At 48.3% G+C, this 24,063-nt stretch overlaps 9 protein-coding genes and 1 non-coding gene across 10 annotated transcripts; 7 read left to right on the forward strand and 3 right to left on the reverse strand.

Moving 5' to 3' along the window:
* Window positions 1–2,076: 2,076 nt before the first annotated feature.
* Window positions 2,077–2,615, forward strand: FPOAC1_000633 (uncharacterized protein; the record flags this gene model as incomplete). Its single annotated transcript, XM_044845245.1, has 4 exons — window positions 2,077–2,122; window positions 2,176–2,189; window positions 2,248–2,448; window positions 2,499–2,615. The coding sequence occupies 4 exons, from the start codon at window positions 2,077–2,079 to the stop codon at window positions 2,613–2,615; spliced, it is 378 nt and encodes a 125-aa protein (XP_044711161.1).
* A 347-nt stretch (window positions 2,616–2,962) lies between these two features.
* On the reverse strand, window positions 2,963–4,171 carry FPOAC1_000634 (uncharacterized protein; the record flags this gene model as incomplete). Its single annotated transcript, XM_044845246.1, has 3 exons — window positions 2,963–3,003; window positions 3,056–3,883; window positions 3,949–4,171. The coding sequence occupies 3 exons, from the start codon at window positions 4,169–4,171 to the stop codon at window positions 2,963–2,965; spliced, it is 1,092 nt and encodes a 363-aa protein (XP_044711162.1).
* Window positions 4,172–4,591: 420 nt separating this feature from the next.
* Window positions 4,592–5,299, forward strand: FPOAC1_000635 (uncharacterized protein; the record flags this gene model as incomplete). The annotated part of the gene is made up of 3 exons (XM_044845247.1): window positions 4,592–4,677; window positions 4,727–4,943; window positions 4,994–5,299. The coding sequence occupies 3 exons, from the start codon at window positions 4,592–4,594 to the stop codon at window positions 5,297–5,299; spliced, it is 609 nt and encodes a 202-aa protein (XP_044711163.1).
* A 52-nt stretch (window positions 5,300–5,351) lies between these two features.
* On the reverse strand, window positions 5,352–6,215 carry ATG10 (E2-like conjugating enzyme atg10; the record flags this gene model as incomplete). Its single annotated transcript, XM_044845248.1, has 3 exons — window positions 5,352–5,516; window positions 5,609–5,830; window positions 5,895–6,215. 3 exons carry the CDS (start codon window positions 6,213–6,215, stop codon window positions 5,352–5,354), a joined length of 708 nt encoding a protein of 235 aa, XP_044711164.1.
* Window positions 6,216–7,213: 998 nt separating this feature from the next.
* FPOAC1_000637 (uncharacterized protein) lies at window positions 7,214–9,298 on the forward strand (the record flags this gene model as incomplete). Its single annotated transcript, XM_044845249.1, has 3 exons — window positions 7,214–7,598; window positions 7,658–8,997; window positions 9,062–9,298. The coding sequence occupies 3 exons, from the start codon at window positions 7,214–7,216 to the stop codon at window positions 9,296–9,298; spliced, it is 1,962 nt and encodes a 653-aa protein (XP_044711165.1).
* Window positions 9,299–10,215: 917 nt separating this feature from the next.
* On the forward strand, window positions 10,216–10,545 carry FPOAC1_000638 (uncharacterized protein; the record flags this gene model as incomplete). Its single annotated transcript, XM_044845250.1, has 1 exon — window positions 10,216–10,545. One exon carries the CDS (start codon window positions 10,216–10,218, stop codon window positions 10,543–10,545), a length of 330 nt encoding a protein of 109 aa, XP_044711166.1.
* Window positions 10,546–11,190: 645 nt separating this feature from the next.
* Window positions 11,191–13,181, forward strand: FPOAC1_000639 (uncharacterized protein; the record flags this gene model as incomplete). The annotated part of the gene is made up of 4 exons (XM_044845251.1): window positions 11,191–11,521; window positions 11,584–11,791; window positions 11,843–12,052; window positions 12,119–13,181. 4 exons carry the CDS (start codon window positions 11,191–11,193, stop codon window positions 13,179–13,181), a joined length of 1,812 nt encoding a protein of 603 aa, XP_044711167.1.
* Window positions 13,182–13,929: 748 nt separating this feature from the next.
* FPOAC1_000640 (uncharacterized protein) lies at window positions 13,930–16,106 on the reverse strand (the record flags this gene model as incomplete). The annotated part of the gene is made up of 2 exons (XM_044845252.1): window positions 13,930–15,732; window positions 15,804–16,106. The coding sequence occupies 2 exons, from the start codon at window positions 16,104–16,106 to the stop codon at window positions 13,930–13,932; spliced, it is 2,106 nt and encodes a 701-aa protein (XP_044711168.1).
* Window positions 16,107–18,592: 2,486 nt separating this feature from the next.
* On the forward strand, window positions 18,593–23,179 carry VPS10 (vacuolar protein sorting/targeting protein PEP1; the record flags this gene model as incomplete). Its single annotated transcript, XM_044845253.1, has 2 exons — window positions 18,593–22,500; window positions 22,552–23,179. 2 exons carry the CDS (start codon window positions 18,593–18,595, stop codon window positions 23,177–23,179), a joined length of 4,536 nt encoding a protein of 1,511 aa, XP_044711169.1.
* A 340-nt stretch (window positions 23,180–23,519) lies between these two features.
* Window positions 23,520–23,609, forward strand: FPOAC1_000642. Its single transcript has one exon. It is a non-coding gene; the product is annotated as a tRNA-Glu (tRNA).
* The last annotated feature ends 454 nt before the right edge of the window (window positions 23,610–24,063 follow it).

Below are 24,063 nucleotides of genomic sequence, written 5' to 3' on the forward strand. Positions count from 1 at the left end.
GTGGCTGTTAGTTAAGGAACGCTTCGGATCTAGAGTTGGAGCAAGAGAGAAGTCCATGGCTTGCATCAAGTATTGTACAATGCTACACTGCACGCAATGGAGCAAACACGTCTCGCAAACGGCCCAGAGGAATGACGGGTCTCAAACTTACCTCAGGGGTTTGATAGAGGTGCCCTGAGTTACACCAAGAGAAAGAAAGAGCAAATGGAATAGGGAAACAAAGGAGCGAGAGAAGGATAGGGAGAGGTAACTGCACAAATAAGAATTGCGCACCTCTTTAAGATTGACAAAAAAGAAGAAAGACGGAAAGAAAAAGGGGCGGTTTGATAAAATAGAAATAAAAAAGAGAAGCCTCCCTTTGGAAGAAGTTATTGAGGACAAGATCCAATCCAACGATGGGACGAGACGGGAACGAGCTACTAGTCTCACTAATTACTGTCGAGGACAACCTGGCCAGCTTGCCTCTTCTTTTTTTCTTACCTTAGCTTTACCCCCTGTCTGTCCTTTGGGGATGGACGCAGGGGTACGGAGCAAATCGATTTGATTCATACCCCACTCATTTAGTAGCTCTCAGCCACTTGACAGCTGTTACTTCCATGTCTTTTTAGGGGATTCAATAGAAGCTATGGGCCTAATTACGCGGCGTTTGAGCTTGATTGACCCCACTGTTAGCTGGAACTTATTTACTTTCAGCTTCCATGAGCCTTGAAGAGAAGATACTGTACAGGGCTGATCGGGACTGATATAGAGCCCGGCAATTGAACAAGAGAACAAGTACAAATGTTCTATCCTTTGATACAGATAACATCGATGCCATGGAACGGACCGCGAGAGAGCCTCCTGCAGATTATACATGCTTCACTGAGCCATACCTAGATTGTTTCGCTTTGGAGCACTATCCAGCCTCGACACACAGATCAGAGAAGATGGTGTTATCCTCAATCTGGGGGTCAATAAGACTTCAATAGAGACAACCCGTGCACATCAATGTACCAAACAACCGTATTCAAGTATATTTCGCCTATAGATACTGATTGATTGAATGTTTTAACAAAGGCTCCAGTGTATTAACTAGATCCTGTCCTCAAGGTAAAAGCCACCAACTGCCGTGAAACAAAGCCATGGCTTTTGCATTGTTTGTCATGTCAATCATATACATACACAAAAAGCCAAACACCTTTAGGGCATTTATACAAACAGTTAAGGGCAATCAAAAATATGGCCTCCTTCACAGTCTTGAGTCAAGTTTATCACGATGCCATACTATGACGCAACAACAAAGATGATTATCTGAGGTTCTTATACTAGTAATTGGTCTCATCCGAGACGACGTCTACATCATGGGGATAGAAGATTCTACTACGTGTTTTGGATCCTTTGGATCCTTTGGACCCTTATATCAATTGTTGAGTACCATCCAGTGGGTGACACAAGCGTTGGCTTGAGTTTTAGAGTATCAAAATAAATAGATCAACATGTCTATTCCAAATACTTTGAACTGACCTACTAATTTCGTCTCTTATGTTTCCCGCGGCCAGTTTTCCGATATCTTGAGGGCCGTGTCCGGAGGGCGCAATGCGGGGCATTACCGTACCTGTCGTCAGATCTACAGGCCGAAAGTAACCTTCAGTGAGCCGATCAACGGAGCTCAGTAACAGCAATTAACTGATTCAGTACTGTACAGAGGATGGTAGCTTGATAAAAACAACCAATGATCGATATCAATTGACTCTCTCAAAGTGTGTTATGTGTCTTATTAATAAGCTTCGGTGACCCCTCCGAACAGTCACCGAACCTCCGGAAGCTCTCGTTAAAAACACCAAACCTTACCTCAACTCTTGCTTGCACTTAGCTAACCCCCGACCCAACTTCAGACAACTTTACATACTCACCCATAACTAAACTACAGGTACGTTAGAAGCTATCAACATCTGTTCGTGTTCTACAATGTCTTTTTCTCTCATTGCTCATAGAGCTCCCCGCTTTATCACTTCGTCCCTCCGGGTAGCTCCTCGTCAGCAGGCCATTGTCATAACAGCAGCAAAGTTCACACGTTCAAGCAGACACCAATCGACAATGTCTTCCGATCAACAGATTATCTTCACCAAGAACGCCCCCGCGGGTAAGTTGCTTATATTCTTGATTTCTATAACGCTTATACTAACGATATCCAAGCGCTTGGCCCCTACGTATGTTGAAGCTACCCCTCATTGACAAGAAACAAACACTCATCAAATTTCAAAACAGTCTCAAGCCATCAAGACCCCCCACATGATCTACTGCTCTGGTCAGATCCCTCTCACTCCTGAGGGCGAGCTTGTTCAGGGTATCACTGAGCAGACCCGTCAGGCTTGCAAGAACGTCCAGGCTGTCGTCGAGGAGGCCGGTTCATCCCTTTCCAAGGTCGTCAAGACCACTGTCTTCATTTCTGACATGTCATACTTTGCTGTAAGTCCTGTCAAAATGTCTCTACTCTTACAATCACTTACCCATTGTAGGAGATCAACACAGAGTACGAAAAATGGTTCTCTCACAAGCCAGCCCGTAGCTGTGTTGCTGTCAAGACTCTCCCCAAGAACGTCGATGTTGAGGTTGAGGTCATCGCTCTTCCTTAAATTCCCGGAATGAATAGAAGAAAAGAAGGGTAACCATATAGAACCCAATAAAACAAACTATCATAATCAACCTATAGAGTCTGTTAACCTACTTTCGCTCGCCCTTTTTGGCACCCTTTGGTTTCACGCCTTTGTGACATTCTATTGTAACATATACCAGGGATCTCGAAGTAAACATGGCCTAAGTATCAAGTAACTGTGGAAGAAAGTGGGTGAATATAATCCAACAAACACGTAGACACGGTCGGAATTGGCGGGTGTGATTTCTTTCATGAATGCAATCATATCTAGTCTCATGATACATGGTCCAGTTCTATTCTGCAAGCATGTTGGATCCCAAGGTCTAATTAAGCACTCCACAGAACAATCCTGCCATCGACACCGCTTGCTGTAATTTTTGTCAGTTTCCAAATTGTGACATGAATGGCTTTGTGACTTACTGCTGAACTTGATGACTCGGTCACCAGAAGACTCAAAAGGCCTAACGGTGCTGATGGTGTTTTGGTGGGTGGTTTGAAGTTGAGTGTCATCCTTGGCCTTACCCTTGAGATCCATCTGCCTGAACATGTTCAGAGCAGACTCCTCACGGTGCTCGCCCAGACCGGGGCGGCCCTTTTGCTCGATAGGACCAGCCAACTGCCAGCCGCCCTCGCCACCCTTGAAGCGGAATGCCTCGCAATCGTAACCAGCAGCGATGATCTCATCTTCACTGGTCCAGATCAGGCTCTTGAAAGGAAGCTGTGAGGTAGAGACGGTGACAACAGCACGGGGGGGTTGCTCGGGGCCAGAGGGGTAAACAACAGTGATGCTGCTGTCATGAGCTGCAAAGGCAAGACTATCTCCGCTGGGAGAGAAAGAAACCGAGTGCACCCATCCAGCAGAGTTGTTCAGATACTCTCCGCAAACAGTGTTGAATGGGAGACGCTCGCCCCAAACTCCAGGGGGAGGACGAGCGTCCATACCCTTGATGAAGGCGGAGAAGACTCGTGCATGAGCATCGGTAGATCCAGCAGCCAGAAGGACTGAGTTGGGGTGCCAGGCAACACTGGTGATGGTGCTGCGGATAGGCTTCTTCAGATGCTTGGAAACCCACCAGTCATTCTCCTCCTCGAAGTAGCAGACAGCAATGACCCTGTCACCGGATCCGACGGCAAACTTGTTCTCGGAGGGAGACCAGCGCACGAAAGTGGCGGCTCGGCTGATTCGAAGAAGGACGAGAGTTGGCTTGTAACCTTCAGGGGAAGGTTCCCAAACAATAGCATTACGGTCTAATAGTATAAGATTAGCCAATAAGTCAAGATTTGATATAAGTGATAGTTGTATGTAGACTAACCCTGAGAGCATGTAACAATACGCCCGCTGTTAGGGGCAATATCAACACCAGTGACTGTCTTGTCGTGGCCCTTGAGCGAATCCTTCAGCTTGAAAGCGCTGCCAACCTTGCCATAGAGCTCGACAGAAGTGTCCCGAGCGACAGCAAGAACAGACTGATCAGCCGAGAAGGAGTGGTCGGCGATGGGGTTGTGGAAGAGGTGGTGAACTTCGGGGGCACCCATGATGATGGTATTTGCAATAGGAGGAGCTCTCTACTATCGCGTCAAGTCGATTGAGAGTATGAAAGTGTAAGAACAGGCTCGCAACGTTCGGGCGTTGATGTACGTATTGGATTGAGTTGGCGGTGGGGGTGGGGAGTTACGTATGAGGTAGCGCTGAAGCTCCAGCAGATGAACAACAGCCAATGGAGCTTTGGTGGGCCGCAGCGGTTATGTTAGTAGCGCGAGGCTGGTAGAGTCGACCTAGGTTCGGAAAAATCTCCATTCCACATCAACACCGCTGAACGTCGATATCATTCACCAAACTGCGCCCACTCGCATCACCAGAGCATTGGACCAGGTGGTGAACATTTAATTGACCGGACTTGATCGCAACGCATTCAACATCAGCCCAGAACTATCTTATTCAGCAAAACTACCGCAATGGCCGCTACAGCCACCGCACCTCGTGGGCTTCAACCAAACTCATCCTTGCCGGCCAAGGTGCAGCCTATTCCACCTAATCAGACGTCAGTACTTGTCCATTATGTTGTTGTTGCACGACACTAACTTCAGAAGTCTCTACGTTACAAACCTTCCCTCTTCAAAAATCCAGAAAGACGATCTTCGAACCGCTTTGTACTTGCTCTTCTCGACATATGGAGCCGTGCTGGATGTTGTCGCACTCAAGACCATGAAGATGCGTGGCCAGGCCCATGTTACGTTCCGAGACGTGCAATCTGCTACGCAAGCTATGAGGTCTCTTGAGGGACAATCGTTCCTCGGGCGCGACTTGGTTAGTGGCCCACAACTGCGATAAATGCTCTTGGTCTAACTCTGTCTCAGAAAATACAATATGCCAAGTCAAAGTCCAATTTTGTGGCCAAGCTTGACGGCACATTCAAGATTCCTTCCATGAACGCAGGCGCCACCAATGTCGAACAGACCGAGCTGCAACAGAGCATCTTCAACGCGCCCCCTCCCGGAACAGCACATGCACCTGGCTCCAGTCTTCCCCCGAAACCTACTGCGAACAATGACCAGGTTATGGAAGATGCCGGCACACCAGGCGATCGGGGACAGAAGCGAACTCGCGACGAAGAGGATAGTGACTCGGATGTCGCAATGGAGGAGGATAGTGATGATGATTGATGAACCAATGGAAGGTCGGCTATATCTTTTGAGAGACGCAATCTGGACCCTTTTACTGCATTGCCATCTCTTTGGGCACCCACAGGCCCACACAGCCCCCAACAAGCCCGAGCCATATCATGAGATAGTTCGTCCTGTCGCACTCGAATTTGGAGATGGCGTCTCCTAGCAAGCATGGGTGGACAAAAAAGGATGGGACGCCCGTAATAGGGTGATGCTGCGAGCAAGATGTTAGTTAGGCCAGACAATTTTGACGATACCCCGAATCATGAATTGACTTGTGCGAACAGCTCTCGTCTCAAAACTTACATCGGCCGATATCCCACCTACGTTGCCGAGTGCCCGAAGACCAGCCTTGTACTCATCAGGTACAAGACGGCGAAAGACGGTGTCAACGTCAAACGCGGGCTCATCAGCGGGTAGGTTGCGTAGAGTGAACCACAGGCAAGGCACACGATATGTAGGGTGAAGATGAATTTCGTATTCCACCATGGCAATCTCTGGACGAGCTCGCTGTCTTATAAGAGCAGCCTGCGGTTTCGTAAGATAAACTTGAAATTGAAAGAAACAATACACTGTATCAATGATAGGTTACCTCGTCAGCTTCTTCAGCATCTATCATATCCTTATCCTCCACTATTGATACATGATGGCTCTTTTCGTCTGAGAAGGAAAACCCATCCAAGTCTAGTGAGAGATCTCTGTGATCCAAGTCAAATTCGAGAGGACGTCTTATTTGAATATATGTCGTGAAACCTCCACCATAGGAAAAATCGGTGCAAAGTGCGTTGCAAAGTCTGAGTTTCCATTGTGCTCGCTCGGGGCCTAGTGAGGCCTGACAATATTGCCTGTCGAGATGATGGCATGCTTCTGTGAACTCTTCAGAGTTGAGGGAGGGGAAATTCTCTATGCTCATTTTGTTTGCCAAGTCGTATGTGCTTTTCAAGGTCGTAAATGTCGAGCTTGAAGTAGTGGTTGAGTTGGGTACCACTTCCATGTGCAACTCCGGTTAGTATTTTACGTGCGTCAGGCCCACGTTGAGTGCGTCCATTTAAATGTCCACTGACTCAAAAGTCTACAGGGCTGCCGCTGCTATTAATGTTTGACTGGAGGTAGTGCAACGATGCAAGATGCAGGTACTCGTTAGAGTTTACTCCTGTGGTGCCTCAGAACTATAAAGAAATGCTTGACGCGGAAGAAACAGAATCTCTTTTGAGCAACGATGTTGTCTACATGAACTTATAGGCTCGATACTATTGACATATGAATTCCTTATCTGGGTGCATGAGTCTAGTCTAACTACCTAGTCTTTGCTGCTGCGCTTACATACACAAAAACAGCATCGAATAATACATGTCTCAATCAATACATGGTATTCTGACTGTCATACAGCAGATATCTACCTATAACCCAAAATGTAAACGGAATACTGGATCCGAGTGCTCGGGCCAAGGCGCTACGTAACATTAATTACTCGGTGTGTGCATTTTCCCGAGTATCGGTATCGCAATCAACGGGCACTTGTACACCCTGGTCTCGTGTCGTGAAGACAGAGCTACCCCAAGCTCCTATTCCTGACACCTCATGCTGTTTTCTGTTCTCTACTCGTAATTTGTTTGAGATTTAATTTGGTTCGTTCTTGCCAAGCGTTACTTGCAATCCGTACATAATAATCGTTTTGTTTCAGCGAATCGTGCCTTCTTTCTACCCTTTTCCGAGTCATTCACGTACGTACCTGCCTCTCGGAGCTGCAGCTCCCCCATACCTCCTTCGCTCTAGTCCCACCTTGAAATACAAAACACCAAACCAATGATTCGAGATCCGTTCAACCTCCACCGAAACATAAACACTTTTAATCGCCCGCAATCTCAAAACATTCATTCGCCATCGCGGGTGGAGGCTGGCGAGGTAGCTATGGCCTTCTCTATGCCCCGAACCGCTCCGGACTTCAATAGTCGTCAACGAGAGCTCGAAGACAGAGTCTGGGGTTCTGGACAGAGATCCAACAAATCAGATCGATTACCAATGTATAAAGACAAACCCTACGCGTCGCCGTACGACGACGAGGAACGGCCATGGTGGAAACGTAAGAAGGTGCTGGGTATCATTACCCTCGTCTTCGCGTTGATATACTGGTTCGGATCCTCCTCCAAGACACCCAAAAAGAGAACCGTAACGACCGACTGGAGCTTCGCAGGCTTGTCCAAACATGATAAGAAAGTGGATTGGGATCACAGGAGAGACCGTGTGGTAGAAGCATTCGAACTGAGCTGGGATGCTTACAGGCGTCATGCTTGGGGTATGTTTGACTCCATACCATGGACAACTCACATTGGCTAACCGATAAACTCAATGCAGGATTCGACGAATTTCACCCTATAAGCAAGACGGGCGAGAACATGGCACCAAACGGGCTCGGCTGGATCATCATTGACTCACTGGATACCATGATCTTGATGAACCTGACATCCCGCCTTCAAGACGCTCGCCAATGGATCTCAGAGTCTTTGACATGGGATCAAGATCAAGATGTGAACACTTTTGAAACTACTATTCGCATGATGGGTGGCCTTCTCAGTGCACACTACCTATCCACCGAGTTTCCAGGTCTTGCACCGCTGGCGGAGGACGACGAGGGGACCATTGGGGAGGACTTGTATCTGGAGAAAGCCAAGGATCTGGCTGATCGTCTCATGAGTGCTTTCGAATCCCCCTCTGGCATCCCCTATGCAAGCGTCAATCTTCAAAAGTTCCAGGGTATCGAATCGCACGCCGATAACGGGGCGTCGTCGACCGCCGAAGCTACAACCCTGCAACTTGAGTTCAAGTACCTTGCAAAACTCACAGGAGAGAAGGACTTTTGGGATCGAGCTGAGAAGGTCATGAAAGTTGTTGATGACCAAGGGGCCCAAGATGGCCTAGTTCCCATCTTTATATATGCGAGCACCGGAAAGTTCAAGGACGAGAACATCCGTCTCGGAAGCCGCGGCGACTCATACTACGAATATCTCATTAAGCAGTATCTTCAAACGAACAAAAAAGAACCTATTTATCGAGATATGTGGTTCGAAGCTCTCGAGGGTGTCCGTAAGCACCTCATCACCTACACATCAAAAGAAAAGTTCACCATTATCGGAGAGCGACCTAATGGGTTGAGCAACTCCCTCAGCCCCAAGATGGATCATCTTGTGTGCTTCATGCCCGGAACGATGGCGTTAGCGGCCACAGAGGGCCTCACGGAGGCTGAGGCACGCAAGCTCCCTACGTGGTCAAAGAAGAACGAGGAAGACATGAAACTGGCGCGCGAGTTGACAGAGACATGTTGGGGCATGTACAAATACATGGCAACGGGTTTGGCAGCCGAAATCACCTATTTCGAAATTGACAGTGAACCACCGGCTTATGGCAACCCTCGCCAGGGGCCAGCCAACTTCGATCCAAGCCCAGAGGCGGAATGGCGTAAGGACTTCACTGTCAAGTCTGGCGATGTCCACAATCTCCAACGACCAGAGACAGTTGAAAGTCTGTTCTACATGTGGAGAATTACCAACGATAACCGATATCGCGAATGGGGTTGGGAAATGTTCAAATCCTTTATGAACCACACAGCTGTGAGGAACGGAGGAGGCTTTACGAGCTTGCGCAACGCCAATGTCGTGCCACCCAAGGTGCGCGACAACATGGAAAGCTTTTGGCTGGTAAGTGATGAATTATCAAGACAATCAAATCTGGAGTTGGAATGCTAAACATGTTGACCAACAGGCCGAAACGCTCAAGTACTTCTACCTCTTGTTCTCGCCCTCGGATCTACTACCTCTGGATAAGGTTGTTATCAACACTGAAGGACACCCGCTGCCTCGGTTTGATATGGGACAGCTGTTTACCACTGGATGGCAAAGACAGCCAAGGGATACCAGTGGTAAGATTGTTGCCAAGATCGTCAAAATTAATGGTGATGAGAAGGAAGCAGTCATGCAGGATACCAAAAAGGTAGCTTAGTGGATCTTTAAGGCAGTTTTCACTGCCTTGTATCTGTATGGGTTGTATGTGCGCCAATTGAATGGGCCATGAATAAGCTTAAATGATACAGCGAGCCGAAGTGCATTTTAGCTGCAGCATGTATGTAGCATTCTTTATGCCAGGATGCTTTGGCATGAACAGACAGTAGAATAGAGACAAAACCAGCGTTTTCTTCATTTCAGTCTGATTTCTCCTGCATCAAAGTGTTTGTTTTCTTGAACGTCAAACGAGATGAGACTGTTTTGGTGTGGCTTTGCAGCTGCCTTTCTCGTCCAAGCTCGAAGTGTGAGAGTAAAGGCTAGCACGGTTGTTACACAATCGCAACATGATTATGGTTCGATAGCTTACGAGTGGCCATCCTTTGAACAAGATACTAGGAGTCTGATAACAACAACTCGACTTCCCCGTGTTTCTTTTATCTTGGCTGCTTGGCTCTTGAGGACATGTGATTGTAATCATGACACGAGGATAAGAAACCCACCCTGTAACACGGTCGGGAAGGGTTCTAGGCTGATACATTGAGTGATAACGGGCGGCTAACTAATCACAGAGGGATTTGCTTCTTGTCGGAACTGAGAGCATGCAGGACAGGGAATCTGTGTGCATCTGGGCTGAGTCGGAGTGTGATTGACTAAAGTTAGTGGCCAACTGCACCTGCTGGAGATGGCTTAGAGGAACAGGGGTTATTGATACCGTTGTCTGTTGGCCTGCCTGTGAATGCGTGAGGGGTGTGTGTCCAGGCTATGAAGGCTTATTCAATTGGATCGTTTAGGTCATAGTGATTCTCTTTGCTAAAGAGGCTCTATCGTAATGTTTTACGTCTCAACTGGACATATACAGCTCAGCGGAGGTACTCATTCCCAAATCGTCGCGATGGACTGTTTACTCCAGAATCTATGGAAGACGGGACCCAGCAATCTGGTCCAGGCGGTATCATCAGCGTGCGGGGGCCCCAGCCAGAAGGCGTTATAGTGGATGGCCCCCACAAGAATAGCGTCACTTTCCCCACCAATACAGAGCAACGCTCCGAGCATCTTCAACGCTTTGAGCGTTTGACAGCTCGATCTCAGTGGCGTTTAAGTCCGCCTGAGCTATTTTCGCTCCTCATGGGCGTTCTTAAGTTCCAATTTGATATTCTAGATCGCCATGCTACTGGTCAGGTTCAGATTGAATTTGATATCGAAGACCCTTTCGGAGGGATTGGGCTTGTTCAACGCCAAGCTTGAACCCATCCATTGTCACCGACTCGATTCGAATGCCCGTATTACTGCTAGGTACTCCCCCGAATGATAAGCCCACCTCACCTTCCTACTTTCAGGCCCTCCTCACGCTACTTACATCGACGTTACCCTGCTTTATTCCTCTTCCACGTTGCGTTGTTTAATTAATCTACATGCGAATCGTTAATCTCGATTACCACCACTTTTGGTTCCAAAACTAAGCATTCTACCTTGTGCATTGTTCACTTACACTCTGTCCATTAACATCGTCACTTGATCTGCATCGCCCGACTTCGATACTCCATCACTACGGTTACCTTGGTGGCGATATGCCGACCGACTCATCATACTTGCAAAGACGATCAAGATATCAACACTAATATTGGACGCCAAATGCAACCACACTCTCGTGCGCTTTGGAATAGCAACCACTAAACTACTGTAACCCTGACGAACCCGACGAACCAGCGACCTTTGCCGACTAATCGCCTGCTCACAACATACACCTCACACTCACCTCCAATCTATCCCGGCGCACACAGCAACGAGAATTCTCAACAAAGGGCCAGCTCCAGTCATCCCGCTGTTCGGGATCGACCAAGTGTGAGCTCGGCCCGGGCGCAACGCGCAAGTACAAGCACAACCCCAAGAATGGCTCCTCACGATGTCGAGCGAGGCAGCATTAGCAAGATGAAGGAGGAGTCTCTTGCTCCGGGGAGTTCCTTCAGCATGCGCGAGCCCGAATACACCGACATTCTTCCACCGTCGTACTGGGGCCGATTCGTTGATGGCTTCAGACGCGATCAGCGGTCGAGCTTGTTCACCAATGACCCGCTTGGACAGCAGGAGGGATCGGGCAGAGTGCACGATGGAGCGCATTACTATGATCTCCAGAGCGCAATGTTAGAGACGGCCAATTCGGGTCTGGCGAGAGAATTGAAGGGGCGCCATTTACAGATGATTGCAATTGGAGGTTCCATAGGTGAGTTTGTTAACGGTGGCTGCGACATGGTTAAGTATTAAAGCTAAGACATTTTGACGCAGGGACTGGCCTATTTGTCGCATCAGGAAGAGCTCTAGCGGATGGAGGTCCAGCATCGATACTACTGGCTTTCACTATTGTGGGAGCCATGCTCTTTTGTACATGCCAGGCGTTAGGCGAACTGGCAGTCATTTTCCCGATCGCGGGATCCTTTTCATCTTGGGCAACTCGATTTATTGACCCTTCATGGGGTTTCGCAATGGGGTGGAAGTAGGTAATATCCTACTTGTAAGAATGGAAACAGGCACTGACTCAATACAGCTACGCAATGCAATGGTTGATTGTGTTACCACTTGAGATCATTGCCGCATCTCTGACTCTCTCATACTGGGACGAAAATCTTACTCGCGCCATCTTCGTCTCAGCGTTTCTCATACTTATCATCATCATTAACATGTTTGGAGTAAAAGGCTACGGTGAAGCCGAGTTTATCTTCTCTATAATAAAGGTTATTGCCGTCATTGGATTCATGTAAGTCCTCCTTCAAACACTCACGTTCATTTCCATCCGAGTCCGAATTGACATTCTTTATTTCAGCCTTCTTGGTATTGTTCTCAACTGTGGCGGGACGCCAGACAGCGGTTATATCGGCGGCCGTTTCTGGCACGAGCCCGGTGCTTTCAATAACGGTTTCAAAGGAATGTGCAACGTCTTTGTCACAGCCGCATTCTCCTTCGCTGGCACTGAGCTTATTGGTCTCGCTGCCGCTGAAACTGCTAATCCACGAAAGTCATTACCGACTGCTTTGAAACAAGTGTTCTGGCGGATCACTCTTTTCTATATCGTTGCCCTTACGTTGGTAGGGCTGCTTGTTCCATACAATGACCCCCGACTTACCACAGGTACTAGTGACGCAGATGCAGCTGCGTCACCTTTTGTCATTGCCATTGAAGAAGCGGGTATTCAGGTTCTACCTTCGGTCATGAACGCAGTCATTCTTTGCGCCGTTCTCTCTGTTGGAAACTCGGCTGTATTTGGTTCTTCACGTACCCTCGCCGCACTTGCAAATCTTCGACAAGCTCCAAAGATCTTTGGATACGTAGATCGCAAAGGTCGTCCACTTGTCGCCATTGCTATTGCGAGTGCTTTTGGCCTCATCGCCTTCCTTGCCGACCTTCCCCAGCAAGGGGCTGTGCTCGACTGGCTCATGTCTATATCAGGCCTCTCAACTATCATTACCTGGGGTTCTATCTGCGTCTGCCATATTCGTTTCCGCCGTGCCTGGGCCGCTCGTGGCCGCTCTGTCTCGGAACTACCCTTTCAGTCTCAAGTTGGCGTCGTGGGTTCATGGATCGGCATCACACTCAACATCCTTGTCATTATCGCCCAGTTCTGGGTCGGGGCATTCCCTATCGGCTGGCAGAACTTGACGAGCTCTGAAGTAGCCCAGAACTTCTTCCACAAATGGGTTGGCGCGCCTTGCGTTCTGGCCTTTTACATGTTTCACAAGCTGTATTTCCGCACCACGTTTGTAAGGACCCGAGATATGGATGTCGACACTGGTCGCCGAGATTTCAACGTTCCTATCCTTGTAGCTCAAGAGAAGGAAGAGCGTGCAAGTTGGCCGCGGTGGAAGAGATACTACAAATTTATGTGCTAAACCATCTCACATGGGATATAACCATTGACTTTTGGTTTGTATAATGATGAACTTTGAGATTTAAATTAGCATGGAGTTACATGGGATGGGATAGGATAGGAATCTAGCGACGGATATGGGTTCAATTAGTTATCTTCTGTATATATTCCGATTTATTCATGTCACAACCCAGAGTCTGTACACATAGTTCGAGAATTATTGTTGTGAAGGCGGATTTTACTAGTGCCATGATCGCTAAATTTGATGGTATAAGCGTAAAATATGAATGGCCACGCTCTCTTCAATTATATCCTTGACGATAACGGAATGGTAGCCACAAGAAGAAGCGTTCGGTTTCAATGACTTTGTAAAATGATTTCTTAATATAAATACGCTAATGGTGGTCCCTTCACCATAGTTCCCTGACAATTCAAATGTAGGTTTACCCTGCAGGTCGTTTATTCGTACCAACCAAGTTGTGAATTTGTTGCGCTTTCATGTCTCTGAACATCATTCATACACGAGACAGGAACATAAGCAAACAAGGCAACCAAAAGTAATTGTGACAAGAATTATCGTAGTTCGGGAGAACACGCTGCGTTTTCGAGCGCTGTTTCGAAGGGAGCCAGGGGCACTGGCGAACCATCGTAAGTCGTGAGGTGTATGCGTGTACGTTCACTGTGAAACATCTAATATCAAGACGATACGTAGTGTCATAGTGCAGAACCTATTTGAAGTCCGATTGCCCCCCCTGGCAAAACACTCGTCTCTAAAAATCCCAGAAATCATCCTTCTTGGAGGATGTGTTTTGTCGTCGTGAAGGAAGGGGCTTCTCGGTCACGTCGGTCGCGTCACCATAAAGCCAGTCCCTGTTAGTGCCCTTTCGACCACCCATACCGTCACCAGCAATGTTGATCTTGTGCTTTTCTGTGTTCTCCTTCACCTCGTTGGCTGGTGCGGTGTTGGAGGCTGGTGTTCGTCCAGGGACTGGCTTGGGGTTTGTAGGTACGTTGCTAGCTATCTCGTCTGTCTCACCATAGAGCCAGTCTCGGTTGGTTCCCTTTCGACCACCCATACCGTCGCCGGCAATGTTGATCTTGTGCTTTTCTGTGTTCTCCTTCACCTCGCGGGCGGGTGCGGTGTTCGATACTGGTGTGCGTTCGGGAATCGGTCTGGTGTTTGTTGATTCGTCGTTGGCCGCTTCGCTCGTCTCGCCATGAAGCCAATCTCGGTCGGCACCCCTTCGACCGCCCATACCATCACCAGCAACGCTGATCTTAGGAGGCTTGTGCAGGGGAACGTCAGAGGTGACTGTATTAGGTTGCTTACGAGTGGGAATTGGTTGGGCAACATCTTCGGCATCACCATAGAGCCAATCCCGGTTGGTGCCCTTTCGACCTCCCATACCATCACCAGCGATGTTGATTTTGTGACTAGGAGTGTTCTCTGTCGGGCGATTCTCCTTCTGAGAGGCCGGTGACCTATCGTACGTATCCCAGTGGTGATCCATCATTTGAACTGCCTTCTTGTGGCCTTCGTTTGCGCGCTGTTGTAGGTGAGCTGGCGAGTTGTCGGCGATTTCAAAGTGGTGATCGAAATCCTTTCCGCGGTTCTTTACGTTGGTAACGTTGCCCAAAGGGAGCTCGTTGTTTCCTGCTTCTTCTCTATTAAACACTTGATTCTTATAGAGCCCGAGGCCCTCGTTATGAGCGTAGCCAGGGGGTTGGGCACCGGTACGTGGCGGTTGGGGCAGTCTCTCACCGTCGTCTGGAAGCTCGAAGTGTGGGTCATCACGTCGAGGCTTGGCTGTCTGGTAAACAGGGGTATTCTCCGTAGCGTCCCTGTCAGTATCCCAATGGCGAACATCCTGTGTTCGCATTGTCTTGGACGGCTTCACTTTCTGAGGTGTTGTGAAATCCTCGAAAGACCATTGGCTGTCGCGCTTGGTCTTGGGTAGATCATCGAAATGTTGGCCTTTTTGAGGGCTGTCCTGAGGATCACTACCGTCTGCGAAGTCAAAATGAGAGTACTTCTTGGGGTGGGGCTTGATATAACGTTTGTTTGTGTGTTGTTGAAGCTCTACAGGCGGGCGGTCGATGTCTTCCTGACCATCGAAAATGCGTGAAGGCTTGAAGTTCTTGCCCTGACCGCCCTTAGCTGGCGACATGGCTCGACGACCAGCGCTTGGTGACGTGGGCTCGTCACCTAAAATTTCGGTGAACGATCGCTGGCGAGGTCGTGTACCCGCATAGGGAGAGACAACAGCGGCAGGCTCAGCATCCTCAAATTCGTCCCGCGAACCAAACAGCCTCGTGGATGGGTCACGAAAAGCGTTCTTGGAGTTAGTTCGGTCTCGCGCAACGGTCTCGTTGTGATTCGAGGCAGCAGGGGCGGTAGTGCCTGCAGTCCTGATGCATGCCTGTATAAATGCGATCTGCTCTCGGCTATCTCTAATAGGCCAGTTGCGACCAGATTTTCCAATCACTTCAACTTGCTTAAGAAGCGAACCCTGGTCCCACTGGAGTCGGATCTGGACAATCTTGCCGGCTTCGTCGAAGGTCACAAAGTGAGTCTGGGTAAATCAGCATGTAGTTCAAGTAGGTAAAAAACTGGAAAGAGCATTCACGCAGGTAAACAACATACGATAGGAAGATAGACGTCGCGGCCAGCCAGAAAATTGTCGTCAAGACCAGGAAGATATGGGCCGCCACTAGTTTGGAAACCGAGACCTGTGTCAATTTCCAAGACAATGACGTTTCCGCCATCGACAATGTTGAATACATCCTCCTTCTTCTTAGACACCTTCTTCTGAAGTCCGTTGAGATGTTTGATGATCTGGGTAGGACCGGCGAAGGATACAGTCGTAGTAACGTAGTGCAAGGCCGCTGTATCAGCCAGCAGTGACGAGCTGGGCGCGGCCAGGAACTGCTTGTAAGTGGCCGCCATGACGAGCACGAGGGGAATGCGACTTGTAGAGAGTAACGATCGTTATTCACGTATTAGATACCTGGTTGACGATAGAAAGAAAGAAGACGAAGGGCCGCGATTTCAGATGGCCGGAACAGTGGAAGGAGAAGGAAAGATGATAACGAGAGGACAAGTGGGAAGAAGGCAGCTAGATGAAGGGAAGAAAACACGGATGGATTCAAAACAAGCACGTGGAGGAAGGAACAATACAATCAAGTACCCTCACAGTGAAGGAGGGCATGATCTAAGCGGGCAAGTCCAATCATGGGTCCCAGATGGCAACTGCCTATTAATTGACTGACGTTAGCTTGTTCGATGTTATGGCCCCCTACCTAACAGGTGCTGTTTACGTCCCCATTCACAAGGGGGTAGTCTCCCTAATTTAGCATGAGGAATCTAGGATTTCTTTTGATGGCGCATTCTGTAACCAACGTTGCCGGCCTTGGCTAGTTCTGAGAACAAGCTGGGGAAATGAAAGGGATGACGGCCCTGGTCAGAAGCGATGCACTTACACGATGTACCTACCATTACAGGTTATCACCATTCATGCAAGTGATCTCTCATGACGATTGTTTTTGGTGTCGTCTTCAATGCATCCAATGCTTTTCTGGCTCGTTCAACTAGAAAAAAAGTTTGAGTTGCGCCACGGCATCAGGAACACCCCTCATGACCTTGCAATAGTTGTAGTTACATTAGTTCCAAATAAACTGCTCACTCCGTTGTATCTTAGGAACTCTCAAGGTCAGAGTTTATTATGAGCTAACGGTCACCAATTGACTCTCGAACCGCTTTCGGTGACTGCCACGAATGTTGTTTGTTTGGTTTTGTTTGTTTACTACCTAGGTGATGGATATATGTCGTCGTATTGGCACTAATAGAATTCAAGACAGGCCTCGAGTGTCCACTTCTTATATTAACGAGTGAGATCGATTTCTTGATCACAGGCATTAATTAGATAATACAAGATACTGACGATACCCCTCATCTGGGGTCGTTCTCTTGGTATCCAACCAAATAGCGCGTTGGTCTTCGGCGGTACGTTGTCTTTTATGTTGTGATCATTGCTTCTGTGTCGTATGCCCATTTGCATACTCTTATCACCCCATATCGTGATCGAATTTTGAATTCATGATTAAACCAGCCCAGATCTTTCTCCAAGATATAGTAGCCTCTGCAGCTTGTCAGACTAATGTACAGTTCCTGAAAATATGTACGGATCCTGACCCTGAACCGGGACCAGGGCCAGGGGAACATGGCGACACCACTCCACATTGTTTCAGTTTTTAGCGCCTTTCCTATTTTGGAGTTTCTGATGATCGGTTTCTTAACATCGCGACCATCAGAAGCCTCAGGGTATCAAAGAAACTGGCTGCTAGAATATTAGAAGCATAAGGGACGAAATTGATAGATAAGTTTACGCTTATTAGACAATAATTTACAGACTACTTATTTGGTACCCCATGACTTAAGAGGTCACCTTTTCTACTGTCCACTAGAGAAGCTGTCTAGCTGTTTGGTAAATGTTCGAGATGGTTACTTTTAATAGTGTCACGTTGTTCTCACTCATTTTGGAACATTATGATCTTCATGGAACGCTGAATTTGATCTAGGTGCTTCTACTTAATAAATGAGGCTCTGAAGTGTAAAAGGTGAACATGTACATACGGTTTTAGGCTGGAGAAAGAGATGCATTTTCTTCTACGCCTCACTCATTTCATCATGTGCGACTATCCTTTACGCTGAGCATCAACCATGGTGCTCTTATATTCACAGCTGTTGTTATTGTTGCAAGGCTGTTAAGTATGTCTCTGAGCAATATTCGGCCAAGACCCTTACCTTAAGCAGAAATGTTTCGTTATCATGTATTACCAGCAGCGGATCACGAATTGATAGCGTGAGAACCAAGGGTGTATTTGCTCGTTGATCGCCAAAGCCTACCTGGAAGTAGGTAGTTACTAATCTTCAAAGCTTAGACCATACCTACTACTAGGTCAAAGTCATGATAGCTAAAAGCCACACGATGCATTCCAACGAGCACTGGGGGAAAAAATCTCTTCACGTTAAAAAAGGAACAAATGTAAGATTGATACATCATTTGTTCCAATCTATCATACCATTAGATAAGTATCTCTGTGCACCGTACTTCGAGTCCCTAAACCTGGCTGTATCACCAAAGTTGACCTCAAAGGGTGATGGCCAATGACGTGTAATAGCCGATGTGGCGGAGCTCGACGCCACACAAAGGTACTCGAAACAGCTGTCGCCTCACTGCTGACGTGCCTCGTAAGGAGCAAAGTGTCCTGCCTGCAAATGACTTTGCATCAACACACCAGCTGAACCCAACTTCGAAACCGACATCATATCGTTTACGAACCCTTTGATACCCGGCAATCTTGGAATCCGCGAGATCCTCGCTTCGCCTCGCCTCGCTTCTTCATGATACCTTTACCTCGAGCTCCGCCGCAATGATGAGGTCCTCAATCTGGGCCGCATTCTCATGGCGCGCCCTCGTCTTCTCACTGCTCTGGACAGTTGTGATAGCGAAGCAAGACAAGCCGACGGTCGACGTTTCTGTCTCAAAACACCCTCCTCTAAACCTGAATTACTTCGAGGACAGCGATGTCATCGTCTTCCAAGATATTGAAGAGAGAAATATCTGGAGGTCCGAAGATGCAGGCAAAACATGGGCGCAAGTTCCTGGCATTCCTGATCGAAGTGCAGTCTTCCTGTACCTCCATCCATTCGATTCCCAAACCGCCTTCGTCCTCACCAAAGATCGAAAGCACTACAAGACCGAGGATCGTGGCAAGACTTGGAATGAATTCAGCAGTGGTTCGATGCCTAGTGCATTCCAGCCCGATACTCTGGTCTTCCACGCCGGCGATCCGAAGCGCATTATCTTCAATGGCATGAACTGTGATGGTATTTTCTGCGACGAAGAGACAACATATACTACCGATGGATTTAAATCTGTTGATAAGCTACGTCCAAGCACCTCGGGTTGTTGGTGGGCCAAAGCGAACCGAGAATTCACCACCGGCGATGCCGAGCTGGACAAGACTCGAATTCTCTGCATCGTCACTGATCCCTTGAGTCTGTTCAAGACTAGCCAGAAGCTTTGTGTTTCTGACAATTTCTTCGCGAAGAGCAGTGGCGGAAAATACGATGAGTTTGAACCCAGCTTGGACGGTCATCGCGACGTAACTGGTGTTGTTAGTGTCGCAGCAGTCAAGAGTTTTATCCTCTTGGCCTCCTCGTCTGTCGGCAGCGATGAGATGACACTTTTTGTCACAAGCAACGCTCAGCAATGGCATCGGGCCATGTTCCCCACGGACGACAGCCATGACCATTCCCACAAGATCAACCAAGAAGCTTACACAGTGCTCGAAAGCACCAACTACAGCATTCAGGTTGATGTCATGACCTCCCACCCATCCACTCCTATGGGTGTCATTTTCACCAGCAATTCAAACGGCACATATTTTACAGAGAATGTCCCCTACACCAATCGCAATGCCAAGGGTAATGTCGATTTCGAGAAGATCAGCGGAATCCAGGGTATCTTCTTGGTCAACACGGTCGAGAATGGCAAAGATGTCGACGGAAAGAACCCGAAGAAGGTTGTTGTGACACAGATTACATTCGACGATGGCAGGACTTTTGAGCCAGTCAAGGCTGGTGAGGATCGAATTCACCTTCATTCGATGACCGACATCGACAACATTGGACGTATCTTCTCGAGCCCGGCCCCCGGTCTTGTGATGGGTAACGGAAATACAGGCGCTTCTCTTGGCGAGTTTGCCAGTTCCAACCTTTTCGTCTCTGATAACGCCGGCATGACATGGAAAAAAGCACTGGATGGTCCTCACAAGTATGAGTTTGGAGATACAGGCAGCATTCTGGTTGCTGTCAGAGATTCTCTCAAGGAGGAAGTCGACAAGGTTTCGTACTCTTTGGACTACGGAGAGAATTGGGAATCCGTCCCACTACCCGACGGTCTGAAAGTTCGACCCGTCATTCTCACAACTACCCAAGATTCGACAAGTCTCAAGTTCTTACTTGTTGGTGAGAAGGATAGGGCATACCAAATGATTGCCATCAACTTCGAGGGTATGGATAAACGCACGTGTGAAAACAAGGATATGGAGTCGTGGTACGCTCGTGTTGATGACAAGGGAGAGGCTACGTGCATAATGGGACACAAGCAAACATACAACCGCCGCAAGAAATCAGCAGATTGCTTCCTGAAGGCAGACTTCCGTGACCCTGAGCCTGTTATTGAGAACTGCGAATGTACCGATGCTGACTTCGAATGCGACTACAACTTCCAGCGAGACCCGGAAGACGACAAAGTCTGCAAGCAAGCGGGACCTATTCCTATTCCTGAAGGCTCCTGCAAGGATAAGGAAGAGACATTCAAGGGATCGTCTGGCTGGCGCCTAATCCCTGGAAATACTTGTACACGCAAGAGTGGTACTCAGAAAGATGATCCAGTTGAGCGCAAGTGTTCCGATGGTGCCAATTCGGGCGATGGGCAACCCCCCAGTGCCCCAGCCAGCGGCGATATTTCGGTTAAGGAGAACGAGTTCGCAGAAGTTGCGGGACAAGACATGCAGAAGTTTTATCTTATGGGCGACGAATCTGGCAGTTCGTCAGAAGAGGTTGTCATTGCTCGGCCCATGGGTGAGAAAACGCCTGACGGCAAAGTCGAGGTTGAAAACAAGCTGTGGATCACTTCAGACCATGGCAAGAGCTGGAAACGCATACTCGAAAAGGAGGACATTCTTAACATCAATCCTCACAACTTTTTCAGAGAGGTTGTCTTTTTTCATACCAAGTCCAAGAAGGTCATCTATACCGTTGACCGTGGCCATAGCTTCCACAGCTTCGAAGCACCCTTCGCTGATCCCGGTGCTCACATGAGTTTCCATCCAGACAAGAAGGACTGGCTGATCTGGATTGGCAACCGTTGCGATGACATTTCAGGAAGTAAGGATTGCTATCCAGAAGCTTCACTTTCCACCGATCGTGGTGACAATTGGAAGACTCTGCAGCGATATGCAACCAAGTGCGAATTCACTGGAAATTCCGCTTTCAAGTTCCGCAAGCAGAATCAAATTGTTTGTCTTGTCCACAAAGACGAGGACATCAAAAAAGACAAGACTCTTGTCACCATCGAAGACTTTTCTCCTGAAGACAAAATAATCCATAACGGTACTGTGGCAGCGTTCGCGACCATGAATGAATTCATCCTTGCTACCGATGAGGTTTCTGCGGACGGCAAGGAAAAGGTCGGCCTACAAGCAATTGCTAGCATGGACGGAGAGCGATTTGAATCAGCTAGATTTCCCGACAATTTTCACGATTCTCATTCGTCGTTGTACACCGTCCTCGACAGCTCCAACCATGCTGTCAACTTGTTTGTCGCTACCGATCTTTCCGAGGGCAACCGTCGTGGTTCGATCATTAAGAGCAACTCCAATGGCACAACATATATCCTGAGTGCCTCCAATGTCAATGCCGATGAACTCGGATATGTGGACTTTGAGAAGGTTGCTGGTCTTGAGGGCGTTACTCTTATCAACACCGTTGCAAACCCCGAAGACAAGAAGGGTAAGAAGACAATTCAGACCAAGATTTCTCACAACGATGGCGCTGAATGGACCTTCCTGGCACCGCCCACGAAAGATGTAGACGGAAAGTCGTATTCATGCAGCTCTATTGGAGATGGCAAATGTGCCCTGCACCTGCACCATTACACCGAGCGTGAGAACAAGGGCAGAACTTTCTCTGCAAGCACCGCTGTTGGTATGATCTTTGCTTACGGAAATATCGGCTCAAGCCTTGGAGATATCAAGGACGCTGATACTTTCATGTCGGCCGATGGCGGTATTACCTGGAAAAATGTCAAGAAGGGTGTCTGGACGTGGCAATACGGAGACCAGGGTTCCATCGTCGTGCTCGCACAGCGTGCTACTCGTGCGAACAGTGTCAAATCGAAGGCGGTCTCTTACTCGGTCGATGAAGGCAAGACTTGGACCGACCTTGAGTTCAGCAAGAAGGAAGTTACTGTTCAAGATTTGACATCTGTTCACAGTGGAATTTCTCGGAACTTTTTGGTCTGGTACCGAACAGATGATAAAAAGATGTTTGCTGCCAATCTTGACTTTTCAGGGCTCACAAATCAACCTTGCAAAGATGCCGACTACGATCTCTGGTCTCCTAGACACCCTCTTCAGGAGGATGACTGTCTCTTTGGACACAAGGCCAAGTACCTCCGAAAGAAGGCGGATCGTAAGTGCTACAACCAAGCAAGCATGTCACGTCTGCGAGAATATGAAAACTGCGAGTGTACCCGAAGAGACTTTGAATGGTAAGCAACCTGATGCGCTAGAAACGATTAACAGAGGCTAACGAGGCGCAGTGCATACAACTTTGAACCCGACAACCACGGACAATGCAAACTGGTTCCTGGCCACGATGCTCTTTCCCGTCAAGAATGGTGTAGCCAGCACCCTAATGAAACCACATGGAATGGTCCTTCGGCATATAGACGCATCCCATTGACAACATGTCAGGGTGGCCAAGAGCTGGACCTGACAAACGAGGACTGGCCCTGTGAGGGACATGAGGAAGAATACGAGCGTAAGCATCGTGCTTCAGGCTGGGGTATCTTCTTTGCCATCGTTATTCCTATCGGTGTTGCGTCCGCTTTTGGCTGGTATGCTTACCGCAACTGGAGTGGGAAGTTTGGTCAGATCCGTTTGGGCGATAACAGTGCCACTTTCGACAGCGAGCAGCCTTGGATTAAGTATCCTGTCATTGCTATCTCGGCTCTGGCGGCTTTGGTTGCTTCGCTACCACTTGTCTTGACTTCCCTGTGGCGTTCTACTGCCGGCGTTTACGAACGTGTCTCAAGCCGAAGCAGAGGAGGCAACTGGTCAAGACGATACACCACCCGAGACAGCTTCGCCCGGGGACGGGGTGACTACTCCATGGTCGATGATGACGAGGGTGAACTCCTCGGTGACGATAGCGATGAGGAGGTCTAAGGGATGCGCGAGTGTACGAGCTATGATGGACCAGGGATCGGAATTGTATGATAATATGGTGTCTTACTGGGAGCCATTTCTTTTTATTGTCTGAAAAGATGCAAGCGATGGAATAACGGGGTCTTTTTTGACAAGTTGAGCATTGGTATAGCGGAGGATATAGAACAGAAGGAGCGGCAGACATTATGGTATAAACCAATCACATATGTTCTTTGGTTATCTATCCCTTCACGTCAAGACTCACTATCGAGAAAGTGTTCAGGAGGGAGGACAGTGGTGAAGTCGCTCCTAGATGCCAATACCGAACACCCTGTCAACAATCACCAATTCCGATTATCTGTCCGGTATGGTGTAGTGGCTAACATTTCGCGCTCTCATAACCTGAGAGATAAGTACCGCGGAGCCCAGGGTTCGATTCCCTGTACCGGAGTTTCTTTTTCCTCTTCCTTTTGTTAATCTCCCCAGCAATAGCAACATCTTCTTTGCTTTCCTTTCTGTCGTATAACAAATACATGTTCCGTGTCTGTCTGTCTGTTTCTGCCCCTATTCATCCATTCGCAACGCACGGCTTATGATGTGCATGCACAGGGACCACCGGGGAGAATTAAAACTTGAGCCTACCTAAGAAACGAAATAACTCATCCTTGCAGCGTAGACCACTTCCAAGATTTTTCGTTTTTCGTACCCACGCTCATGTCTGAGTTCACTTACAAATTAACCCCTGGATACCAGGTAGGCAAGCTATTGCTTCTTGAAGATCTTTTTTACTTCTTGTCAGCTTAGCCCAAAGTTGTCAACTAAGACTTGCATGAACTCTCCAAGGCGCGCACGCTGGCGGGGATAAGGGGAAACCCTCCCGGATATGGATGCTCGTTCCGGGCTAC

Source organism: Fusarium poae, chromosome 1 (assembly GCF_019609905.1).
Source record: "Fusarium poae strain DAOMC 252244 chromosome 1, whole genome shotgun sequence".
NCBI classification, from domain to species: Eukaryota; Fungi; Ascomycota; class Sordariomycetes; order Hypocreales; family Nectriaceae; genus Fusarium; species Fusarium poae.